Source organism: Xiphias gladius, chromosome 11 (assembly GCF_016859285.1).
Source record: "Xiphias gladius isolate SHS-SW01 ecotype Sanya breed wild chromosome 11, ASM1685928v1, whole genome shotgun sequence".
NCBI lineage: Eukaryota > Metazoa > Chordata > Actinopteri > Istiophoriformes > Xiphiidae > Xiphias > Xiphias gladius.
Genome location: NC_053410.1, coordinates 1,405,948 through 1,419,096, shown reverse-complemented (window position 1 = coordinate 1,419,096; position 13,149 = coordinate 1,405,948). Strand labels below are relative to the sequence as shown.

Below are 13,149 nucleotides of genomic sequence, written 5' to 3'. Positions count from 1 at the left end.
GACTCAGTGTGTGATTCCTGTCAAAGCCCTCTCTGCTACTGTACTGGTGACTCTTATCTGCACTTTAAATAAGGTCATTTTTCTTCTCCTGAGGTAAAACGCCTGCTGGTTAGTTAAATGACAGACAGACAATTGATTTCTCCATCTCTGCCATTAGTTATGTAATTCGGCTAAAAAAAAAGAAAAAAAAGAAAAAGGCTTTTCAAGGATACAAACATTCTAAGGTTTAAGGTTTGTGATGTTTGTGGCCCACTATGTTTCTCCTGAAGGCTCCTTGACACTCAGCAGTTTTTGAGGGGAACAAAAAAAAAAAAAAGACACAAAGACCAGAACCTTTTGTTCTCTGATGCGACTTTGTTCCGTTTATTTAATCTGTTCCTGTCCACAAAGAGAGGACGCAGAGGGAGAGGGAAACTGGCCTCCAGCAAAACCAAAACCAGCCCCCACTGCCTACTGTCTGGGTGTCCACCCTGTAATAGCAGCTGTTACTGTGTGAACTGCTGACATGAACCTGTGTCGTTTACATGAGTGAGAGACGTCTGTTCATCTGTACAGCTGAGGTGGCTGCTACCACAGAAATGGGTGTTATAGATATTAGCAGCTGATTTTATGTTATAGATCAGAACTGCAATGATTGATAGATTAATCAATTATTCAAACAAAACAATTCATCGGCAACTGTTTCTGATGATGATTGAATAATTGTCATTTTTTTAAAACAAAAATGTGAAATATTTAGCTGTCTCCAGCTTCTCAATGTCCAGGATTTGATGCTTTTTCTTTGCCACGTGACAGTAAACTGAATACGTTTGATTTTTCGACCGATGGACGAACAAAACAAGACACGTAGGCTGATAAGATGGCAGATTTTGTGACAGACAAACCTCCCCCAGCACAGCGTTAAGGCCTCAAATTGAGCATGAATGTGATGAATCAGCACAACATGGCTAAATACCATCTTCTCTGGAAATCTCTGCACTTCTAACAGCCATAAGAGGCCAGCTTTAAAACAGACTGACATGTGGTTCTCATCATATTTAGGAGCGTGTCCGACTGCTGGACTGAGAGCCAGTTGCTGTGTTGGCAGAGTAAAAACAACAGACAGGAGTCTGGCGGTGTTGTTGCTCTGGGTGGAGGGGTGTGACTCTGAAGCCCTTAACCCCACTTATGTGTAGCCTTCACCAGGATACAGAGAAAAACAACAACACTGGACAACGCACACACACACACACTCACTGAGCTTTAAGCCTCCGTGAATGTGCATCTGACATCTCCCCTCTCCCATCTAATCCACCTGACCACATCACAAGCTCTCCACAAACACGTACTGACGGATGTAGGTGACCCAAAAAGTAAGATGTAGGCCGGCGTTGACCGTCAAGCCCCGGACAGTTAACCAGCCTGTCAGCCACGCCGTGTGCCGGGTGGGGACGAAAACTCCCTTCAGACACCTTCTTTAGGCCGACGACATGAATCTGTGTGATGTTAAGTCACAGTAGGACTCATCGGATCAGATTCATGTTCAGGGAGGAGACGACTGAGGCTTTGCAAAGACAGTGGAGTGAGAGGGGTTGTATCTGGCAGGAGCAACACTCCCGCAGCGATGAGAATTATTATTCAATTAATCTGCCAATTATTTCCTTGATTAACTGATGAACCGTTGTGTCTATAAAACATCAGAAATTAGTGAAAAATGTCTGTTATAATGTCCCATATTCTGCAAATCAATCCAAAGATATTCTGTTTACAATGATATTAAACAGAAAAGCAGCAGCTTTACATTTGGGAAGCTGAATGTTTTGCCTAAAAAATGACTAAATGGTTTTTTAATATTTACGTTATTGGTCTTTGACACTTTACCGAGCAATATTTTAATTGAAATGTTAATTAATGTGTAAGACACATCATTACTGTGAGGAAGTGTTAGTGCTGCTGGCGACTCTTTACTAATAGGACAGCAGGGATCAATTGTTTTCTTTATCGATCAATCGATGAATCGTTTCAGCTATAACATCAGAAAACAGTCAAAATTTTCCACCAGTTTCTCAAAGAGTCCAGGATGATGTCCTCAGATGTTTTGTTTTGGACCAAAAGTCCAAAACCCAAAGATATTCAGTTCACTCTCATTGAAGACCAAGAAAAACATACAATGTTCACAATTTTTGCCACATGTGCTTAAAAAAACATGACTCAAATGCCTGATTATCGAAATTGCAGATTATTTTGCTGAAGAACAATCAATTAATCGACGGATCGTTTCAACTGTAGATACTATCACCAAAATGATACCAAAACAATACTTTCCATGATGTGTTACTTTGGGAAATTATTTCTTTAATTTTTAAAAAAAATGTAGATCTAAGAAAACTATCAGATCAAAGAACAAGTAAACCAAAATTACTAACCTGACCAGATATATGATGAAAGCTTTCGGTTGTTGATATGCTATTTGATTAATTAGTGGACTGACAGAAAGTTAATCAGCAACTATTCTTATAATCACTTAATCATTTCACTCCATTTTCAAGCATAAATTCCAAACATTTTATGGCTCCAGCTGCTGAAATGAGAGAATTTGCTGCTTCTCCTTGTCTTACATTATATTAAACTGAATCTTTTTGGGTTTTCGACAGTTGGTCAGACAAAACAGGACACCTCAATATGTCACCTGGTCCTCTAATCGATCAATTAATCGATAAACTAATCAGCAGATTAATCATCAGTGAAAATAATCAAGGGCTGCATCCCTAAACTGTTATCCTCAGACCTGGGAGGATGCGATTACATGGAGAGACAGTGAAAGATAATATTCAATTACGTATAACCAGACTTTTAAAAAGCCCAATCAGAGCAGCCCAACCCACGGGGTCCAGTTAACTAAACAACCAAAGTGTTCAAGAACAGATACTCTCAAAACGTGTGTAATAAAGGCTGGAAGACCATCTGCAGCGACAGAAAAGAGAGAATTCATTTGAAAAACGAAGAGAATTTTCAATCCCACTGCAATTTAAAACTGAAACTATCAATCGATTCGTCAATCGAAAATTTATCAGCAACCATTTTAAAAATCAATTGATTGTTTAAGCCATTTCCAGGCAAAACTAATGCAAAAACATGACAACCATTTTCTGATTCCAGCGTCTCAAACGTGAGGATTTGCTGCTTTCCTTTGTCATGTGTCACAGTAAACTGGATCTCTCTGGGTGTTGGACAAAACAAGACATCCGCAAAGTTGCGAGGGGTTTTTTTTCACAATTTTTTGGGTGTTTTGTAGACTAAACGATCGATTAAAAAATTAAAAGGCAGATTAATCAAAAACAGAAATGATCGTTAGCTGCAGCCCTACTCTAATTTTCCTTATAGGTGGCAGAGCACGAATGATTCTTTGGGAACATATTTGTCTTTTGTTCAGACTGGTGACTGCGGTGCTTTTGACTGGAGCTCGTGGTTTATCCTCCTCCATCAGTGGCCTTGCCAAGCAGCCCCACCCTGCCTCTCTGCTGCCTGCTCCTCGTGCCTGGAGGAGCCCAGACAGGCCTGTTTACCTGCTACCTGCCACATCTCAGTAAACAGCAGCAGCAGCGGCGGCGACTGCTGCTGCTGCAGGAGCTCAGAATATGCACTTCCTCAAATTACCATCAGTCTAAACATTACCCCAAAAAAATAAGCCACTTTAAGAGCAGGAGCACCGAGAGGGTCTTAAAGGGGACACAGGCCTCTCTTGCTAAATTGTTTTCCGGATTTGGGGTGTTGGTTTGGGTGGAGATGGGGGGAGGTAGGGGGGTGTCTGAAGCCAGGGTAGCAGAATAAAACACGCAGCACTGATTTAAGGCGTTGAGGTTATTGTGGCCATGCTATGGAAATGTAGGGAAGCCGAGAGGGAGTGGACGAGGAGCGGATTCCTTTGTTGTGACTAATCTCTGGGTTACAGCTTCAACGGCTAACTTTCCCTGCGTCCATTATCGGACAGGTTGTCGTCTGGCCTGCCACTTTTCTTTCGGTCGATCTCACATAGTCTCGTCCCTGTTGCGTTTCAGATGACCTGACTCCAGGTTAATAAAGTATTGGGCCTGTGTCATTTCGTTAGCTTAGCACTGAAGTCAACCTGACTGCTGGCGAGAGAAACATCATACAAACGGGCGTGTTCTTCCTGTTCTTAAGCTTTGCGTTGCAGGAAAATGGTGTGGCCCGGACACCTGGTAGCCTCCCGGTGCTGTTTGTTATTTGGGCAGCACAAGCCCGAAAATAATAATAATAATTAAAAAAAAAAAAAAGAACAAGAAACTCCAGTGTCCGATAACGGAACTACCGTTAGCAACAACAGCGGGCAGAGGCACAGGGCAGATGGGCGATGACATGTATAACGGCAAATTTAATCAAATATCGTCCTGTAAATGTTTTTTTAAAATATATGCAACAGACATTAGGTCGATGGCGCGAATTGTTAACACGTCGCTGGCGGATAACTGGTGCAATATTGCCAGCTCATCCAGTCAACGGTTGACGTGACGCTTCCTGCCCTTTCATTAGTGAAAACAGGTGGGCCGCATCGCTACAACACTGCAAAACCGGGGCCAAACTGCCGCCTCATTCACCGGTAATCTCTGCAAAAAACCCCAAAACAAAACCGCAAACATGGGCTCGCTTTTCACACCAGACAAACGCGTCTGGTTAAAAGTCTCCATCCCCCATTTCATATTCACATCCAGGCGTCAGACAGCTTCTCGCCGTCGGAGCCCATCCGCTCGCCTCGGGGTAGCATCACTAGCCCCGCTAACCAGGCTAACCTGTACCGCCGCCGAACTGCACCAATGTTAACAATCCCGACAGAATGACCACAGTTAAAACGATCTAACGTAGACCGGCGGATAAAGCTAGTTAACTCCGGCAGAACGTGGCGTTTCGCCCTACTTGTTTGTCTCCATGTCGGCGTCTGGACGGGCACACAATGCTAGCCAAGATCTGATGCACAGAAACCGGTAAGATGGAAAAATACCGTCAAGGTCCATCTAAACTGAATTCCCCTCACGCCGATGATAAATGTTCGAGATATTTATCAGATCCAAACGCTAAAAACTCGTTCCCCTGTTAATTAACCGTCATTTTTCCGTTTAGATACTCACAAGATGCAGGAGCCGGTGGTTCCTCCGTCACCGCAGGTCGCTCTGCTGCCTCTGCGGGGGCTGGGGCTGCTTTCCGGGGATCCGCCGCTGGGAGGGCGTCGCTCTCCGGGGCAGGTTCTGGCTCGGGGGCAGCCTGTGGGTCCGGTACGATCTTAATACTCTCTGGTTCGGCTTTAGGGGCGACGACTTGTGGCTCCTCTGCATTTAGAGGGGTCTCGGGAACAAAGGAAAAGCTGGTGGAGTCCGGGATCGCCTTCTCCATCTCAGGTTCCGGTTCTTTTAGCTCTGGCACTGACACCGGTTCTGGCTCAGTTAACGTTACCGGCTCCTCTCGGGGAGCGAAGGAAGTTTCTGTGACCTCGTGTGGCGCACTATCTTCAGCAATGTGCCGCTCCAGTGCGTCCTGAGCCCCGCCGACCAAGTCCACGATGTCATCCACGCTGAAGAGGTCTTGTTTGGACTGGTCCGGCTCGGCCTGGTAGTGGTGCACCCCCTCGCTGAACAGAGGGGTGGTGGAAGAGACTTGCTGCTCTTCGCCGTCTGCCATTTTTCTTTTTCTCCCCAAAGTGTCTCCTGAGGTGGAAAAAAAGTTTCAGATCGGGTAATTTTTCGACTCAGTCACCGCCTGTGACAAACTTCCACCGGGAAGAGCTGTGAAACCGCACCGGCGACTCCCTCCGGTAAGTCTGCTTTTTGACCCCGGACGAGTTCGTACAAGTGCGCCACACGACAGTTGCACCAGAGTCGGACCCGACTCCCAGATGGCTACCGTGAAGTTGAGAAGAGGGGAAACTCCGCTGGCCAATTGCGTGCGGCCTAACCTCTGCGTGACACGGGCTGTGGCCAATACGAGCAGTTAATGTAGACGCCGACCCCGCCCCCCGGCCAACCTCCGCTAAACCCGAGGAGGAGCAGAAAGCGGAGTCAGTCCTCCTGCTCTGACATAACTCCTGCTCCAGCACGGCAACTATTGCATAACTTGAACTTTTTCTTTTTTTTTAACTTTTCTTCAGTTGTGCAAAGTACATTTACTAAGCTACTGTACTTGAGTAAAGCTGGCCTACAAGTACCTTAAAATTGTACTTGAGTATTTACATTTTATGCTAGTTTCTACTTCTGCTACACGTCTGGGGGGAAATGTTGTACTTTTTACTCCACTGCATTTAGCCCATTTCTAGCTACTTCTCAGATTCTTCTTATTATTAGTAGTAAACCTTTATTTAAGCAGGTCAATCTCACCGAGACCCGGCCAGGGCGGCGGCGGGACAGGTCTCGGACAGGACAACACGAGTGAAACTCTACCAAAAACCAGGCGACAATGTGTGAAGGCTGAAATGAGCTGAGGACAAAGAAAGTTTCAAAACAAAGGTCAGTTTTAAAGAAAGCTAAAGTAAAGGAGTCATTCACCAAAGAGTCTACGGTGGCCTGGAATTCAGTCTGGGGATTAAAAGTGGTCTCCCCAGTCAGACAGCAGATGTGTGTATGTATATATTTATATATCTAAGATTCTTACTAGATGTTGTTGATGCGAATTAACGGGTTTTTATTTTTATTTTGGCGAGAGATCTTAATTCGCAGTGATAAACAGACATTGAGCAGGTGCGTTCGTATACAGCAAGTCACCATTATCAAGAACTTAAAGACAGACTTTCATTGGCATTGACAACAGGGAACAATGTCTGTTTTCTTCCCCTGAGTCGTCACGATAGCAACAGCGTCTGAAGGGTTGTTTTTTTTCTTGCATTTGAAAAATAACCCTAAGTTGGTTCCGTCTGCATTCAACACAAGCTTGAGCTGCAGTGTGACCTCACGGTTTCAAATGAGAGGCCCGGAGAGCTCAGATGTAGACGGTCCTTCTTGCCTTTCTGTGCGAGTCACCGCCCGCCACTGTGCCCAAGCACTGATGACTCAGGATTAACAGTCTAATGATATATCAATCAAGGCCTCTTCTTCTGCAGAACGAGAACTATTCCTTTTGATACTTTAAGCAGATTTTGCTGATAATACGTATGTACTTCTACTTAAGTAGTATAATTTAATAGAAGACTTCGGGTTCAAACTTCATACTCGCTTGTGAAACTGCACGACATCTTAAATATTAACTGGCTTTGAAGAGGTACCTCCGAACTCCGGACTTTGCCCGAATAAAATACAGACTGAATTTTATTTAAATCAGAAACTATCCGACCAGACGTTCACAGCCAAACTTTCATCACTGGACAGTTTTAGATTCTCACGGCAACAGACACATTTCAGTCAGAAACGAAAGAGGACTGAAGTCTGAGGCCCAGCCTTATTTTTAACGGGAATAACTTTTGACGATTTGGCCTATACTGTTAACTGACCTGGTTTCAAGTATTAGAAAAAACACTACAAACATCTTAGCTGTTGATAAGACAGTACAAGGAAACACAGTGCCAAGCTGCTGGCTTGGCTGAGACTAAAAGTTGCCCAACCAAATGTTTTTGTCTCGCGTTTCTGGAAAAAACAAACCTGTAAATCACGGCAGAAATAAGAGAAAAAAAAAAGATCATTCTGCAAATGATCTCCCTCTGTAGTAATTTAGCCACGTTAGCAGCATGGCTCTAGGGATGGCAACTTCAGTCTGTTGCTCGGCCCACCACTTTGGCCTTGTACAGACATTCGTGGTCCTCAGAGGCTGAATCCTGCTGACTTTGGGGATCCTATGACTTTTCGTCTAGTGCCACCTTGGGGTTGACTGTTGTAATTCAGAGCGTAATATTTCGACAACTATCAGACGGATTGCCATGATATAGACAACCCATATGCGAGGTCCCTAGAGGTTACAAATGCTAAGGACCTTGGTAATTCCTTGACTTTTTCTCTGGCGCCACCAGCAGGTTCAAAAACAAAATTGGGTGCAGTCATTCACGTTCCCCAGAGGTTGAATCCTAATGTCTTAAGCTCAAGTATAGTGTCACTGAGAGCCACTAGCAGGGCTGTAATCTTTTAACAACAACCCAGTTCCTCCACAGAGTCAATAAAGTTTCTTCAGAGAAAGCTGTGCGAAGCTTCAGAGGAGCAGGGAGCTGAACTGGGCCTCGGTCTGGGCCTCGGTCTGGGATATAGAGTTACACAGCACACTGAGGACGGGCTGGAGTCTATATATAACCTGTGAATATATGTCTGTGAGTATATAAATGGCTGTTTCAGAGACAGAGCAGACAACGTATGATAATGTTTGAGAGAGAAGTGGGGGGGGGGTCGTCAGGAATGTGCCTTTACAAACGCAGTGAGGCTTGATTGATGACGTACTGGTACTAGAATGTATCTCGTGTAGTGAGTAATTGAACTGTATCACAGTTATTGACTCTTATAGTTTTATAATTTTACCAGTTTTTCACACGATGTTGAGAGAACTCCGTGTTGGTACTGATATTTATTAGCTGTTGTTCTCTGAAAGCCTCAGTGTTTGAAGTTACTCTAATCATTTTTTAATATCGGTGGATCTTCTGATTTATTGATCAACAAATTTAAGACACAGCAGTTCGACAGAAACATTTTGGCACTTACTGGAATTTTTCTGGAGCTTTTAGCCACATCCTGTGGCCTTCGTCAGCTGATAAAGCTCCCGTCTGCTGATGAAGAGCTTCTCGTCAAAGATGCTCTGATCACCGTGTTCAGCATTTTGAAAACAAGTGGAAACCATCAGTACGACCTGACATCAAACCATAGTGTCTCCGATAAGATACAAACCGCACCAGACCGGGTTTTGGCGTCAACTGTACATTTATTATTGCTTTGTTTCATCGGTACTTCAGCATTAGCACCTACAGTTTACCGTACACTGCAACCAGCTGCTCAGCTTTTAGCCTCCTGTTCTTCTTTGCGGGGATAAAGACATTTTGGTTGCAACCCAAACTCTTCTACGTTCATGGAAGATAGTAACCATCAGCGTCCACGTGGTTCTGCAGCAATTTGAGTACCGAAGGGGGAAACCCCCTCTGGATGGAGCTGGACAGGTTCAACCACCACAACCATAGACGCATTTGTTTCAAATCTTCAAGTGATGCAAAAAGGGGATTTGAGGGGAAAACCAGTCTTTACTATCGTCCACTCTCACACCGTAATAATAAAAGTGACTGAAAAGACTCTGGAAGTTTAGAAAGACTGAAACTAGTTCAGAGAGTTCGGTGCTCAGTGTTTGAGGTTTTCGGAGGAAGAATTACAAACCTTACTGAAAATAACCTGCATGTCTAGTTCAAGTCTGAATATGAAAAGAAATACATTTATTTATCCACAATTGGTCGAAGAAGAGCTCAGATCTCTTTATTTAAAATACTTTACTTCATAATTCAGTAAAAATACCAATTCGTCAATGTATAAATATTCAATTATGAGTAAAAGTCCTGCATTCGAATAGTAAAAGTTCTCATTTCACAGGCCGCGACTGATTTGACATATTTCAAGATGACTGTTAGTCATCAGTGATTCAGCAGCATTGTGCTGCTGGAGCTGCTCCAGGTGGAGCTGCTTTTAACTATGTCATGTACAGGGAGAGAGTTCAGTCCACTGGTTCCCAACCCGGGGGTCGGGCCCCTCCAGAGGGTCGCCAGGTGAATCTGTCCCAAATATATATGGGCCACAGCTGACGTATTAAAACATCACCCTAAATTGACTAGCAAAACATTTCCAGTAGCCATAGTAATGTGTGGGCACCATGGGAGTTCCCTTGGCTGCGCCGGCATTGGATTAGTCATACGGGTGACGGGCGATTACAGCCTCCTGAACGTTTCCACTACATTTATGGCAGATGCTTTTATCCGAAGCTCCACGCAGACAGGAGGAGCCGGTCAGTGCACAACCCACTCCACCACCTTGGCAGGCCCCTACTGGCCCGGGTATTTGGGACAGAGGTGTGATGATGGCGCCTATTCAATAACCTGATTTTTTTGTAAAAGGGATCACAGGAGCCACTGGCGCAATCTCGCTCAGCCCATTGTATTTTACGAGATTATCGTTTGTGTCTTTCTGTAAAATCTTAATCTGTAAAGCAGCAGATAACTGCAGCTGTCAGATGAATGTAGCGCCATAAAAAAAACAATATTTCCCACAGAGGTGTAATGGACGGGAGGTATAAGGGGCATAAGATGGAAATACTCAGGTAAAGCACGGGTAGCTCAAACTGTACAGTACTTGAGCAAATGTACTTAGTTACTTTCCGCCACTGGGTAACGCCTAGAAACGTTAAAAACTGCAGCTTTTTGGTTCCGTTTGAGCTGGAAAGGTTTTGATTTCCACCTGGAAAATACAAGTAAAACTACACAGCTACATGTGCATCTGTGATTGGCTGTTTCGTCTCCGAGCAGACACGTGACCGCGCTCCTTGGATGTGGATCGATCGTCCATCCATCATCCTGCGTTCCTGTCCCGAGGGACGCCGCTGTCACCATACCAACCAGATGCCGCTCTGCGCCCCGAGGGGACTATTTAGACCACGCTCGTATCCGGACATTTACTCTGCAAACGAGTAACGCGAAGAAGAAAAGAAAAGAAAACAACCCTGGAGCCACGTGAACACTCCGGGGACGTTGGCAGGAACCGGCAGCGTCAGTCACTGGGACGACTGAGTCACCATCAGCAAAACCGGGGGGGGGGGGGTCACTGTCCAGCCTGCTGCCGCGGCTCTGTTTGTGTCCTGTTATCTGATGTCATCCCCCCCGCAGAAAACGCTGAGTGATCAGCTGATCTGAACTCTGCAGACTAAGACCACATCTCACCACATGATTCACATTTTCGTCTCGGCCTCCTGATGAAAGTTTGAGGTTTGGTTCTAATTTTAGTCGCTTGATTTTTCTTACCCTTATGGTGCATTTTTTCACCAGTGACAATGGAGACTCACGTCGGTCACACGTTTCTAATTCTGGCCCATGTGTGTAAAGAACCAGTTGCTGTCTGAGTTTGAGCAGTAAAACGCTTTTATCGGAGTCTCCCTCTTACTTACAGCCAATCTTACCCTTTATTCAAAGATCTGTTTTTCTGATCAATCATCAATAATCCGATATATTTTCAATGTGTAAATAAAGAAACAGGGACGAATTAACGGGAAATTGTCTGAAGCAGAAACTAAACTCCGCCGAGAGACGTTCTGCTGCCGGTGGACGAGGTTCCTCAGAGAAACCAGATCTCGAGGAGAATCTAGTTCCACGCCGACGAGAGCAGACGTGAAGAGGATCAGAGACCGGATCGCGTCAGGGCCACGTTTATTCTGCTGCTTTGGTTATTGTTATAATTATTATCATTATTGTTGTGATCAGACGGTTTCTGTGCCGCAGTCCTGGAGGATCTGGTCTGAACCCGCTTCGCAGACTCTGCAGCTCTCTGACATTTCACAGAACAAGTCTGATCAATAGTTTTTGTTCTTGAGTTTCTGAGTTTACTTTAGTCCAGAATCGGACTTTTAGCGGTTTGATAAATAAAGGGCCTGAGCCATTTGAGGCCTACTGCCTGCCTCCGTCTTTGTCGTGTACAGTTACCATGGTTACGGGTTCCTCTCCTCCGAACCATTAGCATTAGCATCAGCCTCACCACAGCTACCCGTTCTCTCCAGGTGGATATTAGATTGTAGGGCTCAGGAGTAGGCAGAGACAACGGGTGAGATTCAGGTTCGGGTGGGGGGGCAGAGCTAGTCCTGAGCCTGGGCATCCAGTGCCAGATTTTGTCTCCAGCAGATCTCTCAGAGGCTGATTCGGTGAAACACTGTCCGGGGTCATCCGCAGAGAAGAGGCTAAAGCATCATCAGCAGCCTGCCTGGCTCCTCGCCACCGTTCTGTCGTTAGAGAAGAGAGGACGGAACTGCACCAAGGAAGCCGACACTACCTTTAATGGATGTATCACTCGTCAGTTACGAGCCCTGGCAGGCTGCGTATCCCGTGCGCATTCACCTGCTGTCTGTATGTGAAGTGACTCGTTACGCTGCCTCGCCCACACCTGCACCACCCGAGTCCACGTTCGCACCCTCAGAAGCCGGTTGACACGGATGTCGACGCTGTCCGTCGTGTCCGTTGCCGTTGCTACGGGTCTGCATCTTTCGTGTGTTCGGCCCGCTGGCGTGGACGTAACAGTCATACGTGTCTGTTTATTTATCTTAGCTCCGCTTGGCCGTCGCCCATGTCCACCTCCCTGGACGTCGGGACAGGGACTGGGTGTGAGTTCACCCAGAGCCACTAGAAACACAGTTGGCCAATAAAGCTGATTCCGATTCTGGGTCATTGTATGAATATGGACACGTAGTGAATCTATTGATTGATAAGGCTGTTGTCTACGTCTTGGCTTCCATCTTTCACCTGACTAACACTGAGCTGAACGCTAATGTCAGTGTGCTGACACACTGCTGCTTGGCAGGTGTGATGTTCGGCATGTTCTCCACCTTAGTTTGGGGGGTCAGCATGTGAATGTGCAGCCGAGGCTGATGGGAACGGCCTTACTTCTACAGGTGTTTGACCATAAAACAGAGTACTGGGCAAATTAAAGTGTCGGCCTGATGGTGGCGCTAGAGGAGACGTCGGGGGAATCAACAAAGTTATGAAAGTTTATCCTTGAACTGGAATAATAGACGTAAAGCTTGACAGGCCTGTAGCCTGTGTCTCGGCAGCTGCGGCCGAGTTTATTATAAATTATAGAGTTAAAAATAACCCGCTGATCAGCCCATTTGACTTCAGTCCAGTGTGTGTGTGTGTGTGTGTGTGTGTGCGCGCTGACCCAGTTGCTGCAGGCTGTTGACACACACGGTTATGTTTAGTCGTCCAGCAGGGAGGCTGCAGGCAGCTGCTCCGATTAGCAACAGCTCGGCCTGTTTACAGTGTGTTTCGCTGGAAGTCAACGGACGGCCGCTGAGCAGACTGAAGGTTCAGTAGAAACCTCGGTCACACGTTCATGTGCCGTCTACACGCTAGTCATGTTGTATAAGTTTAGGTTTTTATTGGGGGAGGGGGCGTCTCCTTTTGCTAGTGTCGGCCTCTACTGGACGAAGCTTGTCAGCAGCTTGGACCACGTGGACATAGGA

General features: G+C 45.6%; 1 protein-coding gene across 7 annotated transcripts in view; it reads right to left on the bottom strand.

The window, feature by feature from the left end:
* The window catches only part of rtn4a (reticulon 4a), a 43,942-nt gene extending 37,987 nt beyond the window's left edge, over positions 1-5,955 (bottom strand). For 2 of the 7 annotated variants that reach the window (XM_040138471.1, XM_040138472.1), the window contains exon 1: positions 5,124-5,953. In XM_040138471.1, coding sequence (XP_039994405.1) covers positions 5,124-5,670 — 547 coding nt within the window. In that variant the 5' untranslated portion in view covers positions 5,671-5,953. Of the gene's footprint in view, positions 1-5,123 lie in introns of all 7 variants that reach the window. The other 5 variants (XM_040138469.1, XM_040138470.1, XM_040138474.1 and 2 more) reach the window with 5 other exon arrangements.
* Positions 5,956-13,149: the final 7,194 nt, after the last annotated feature.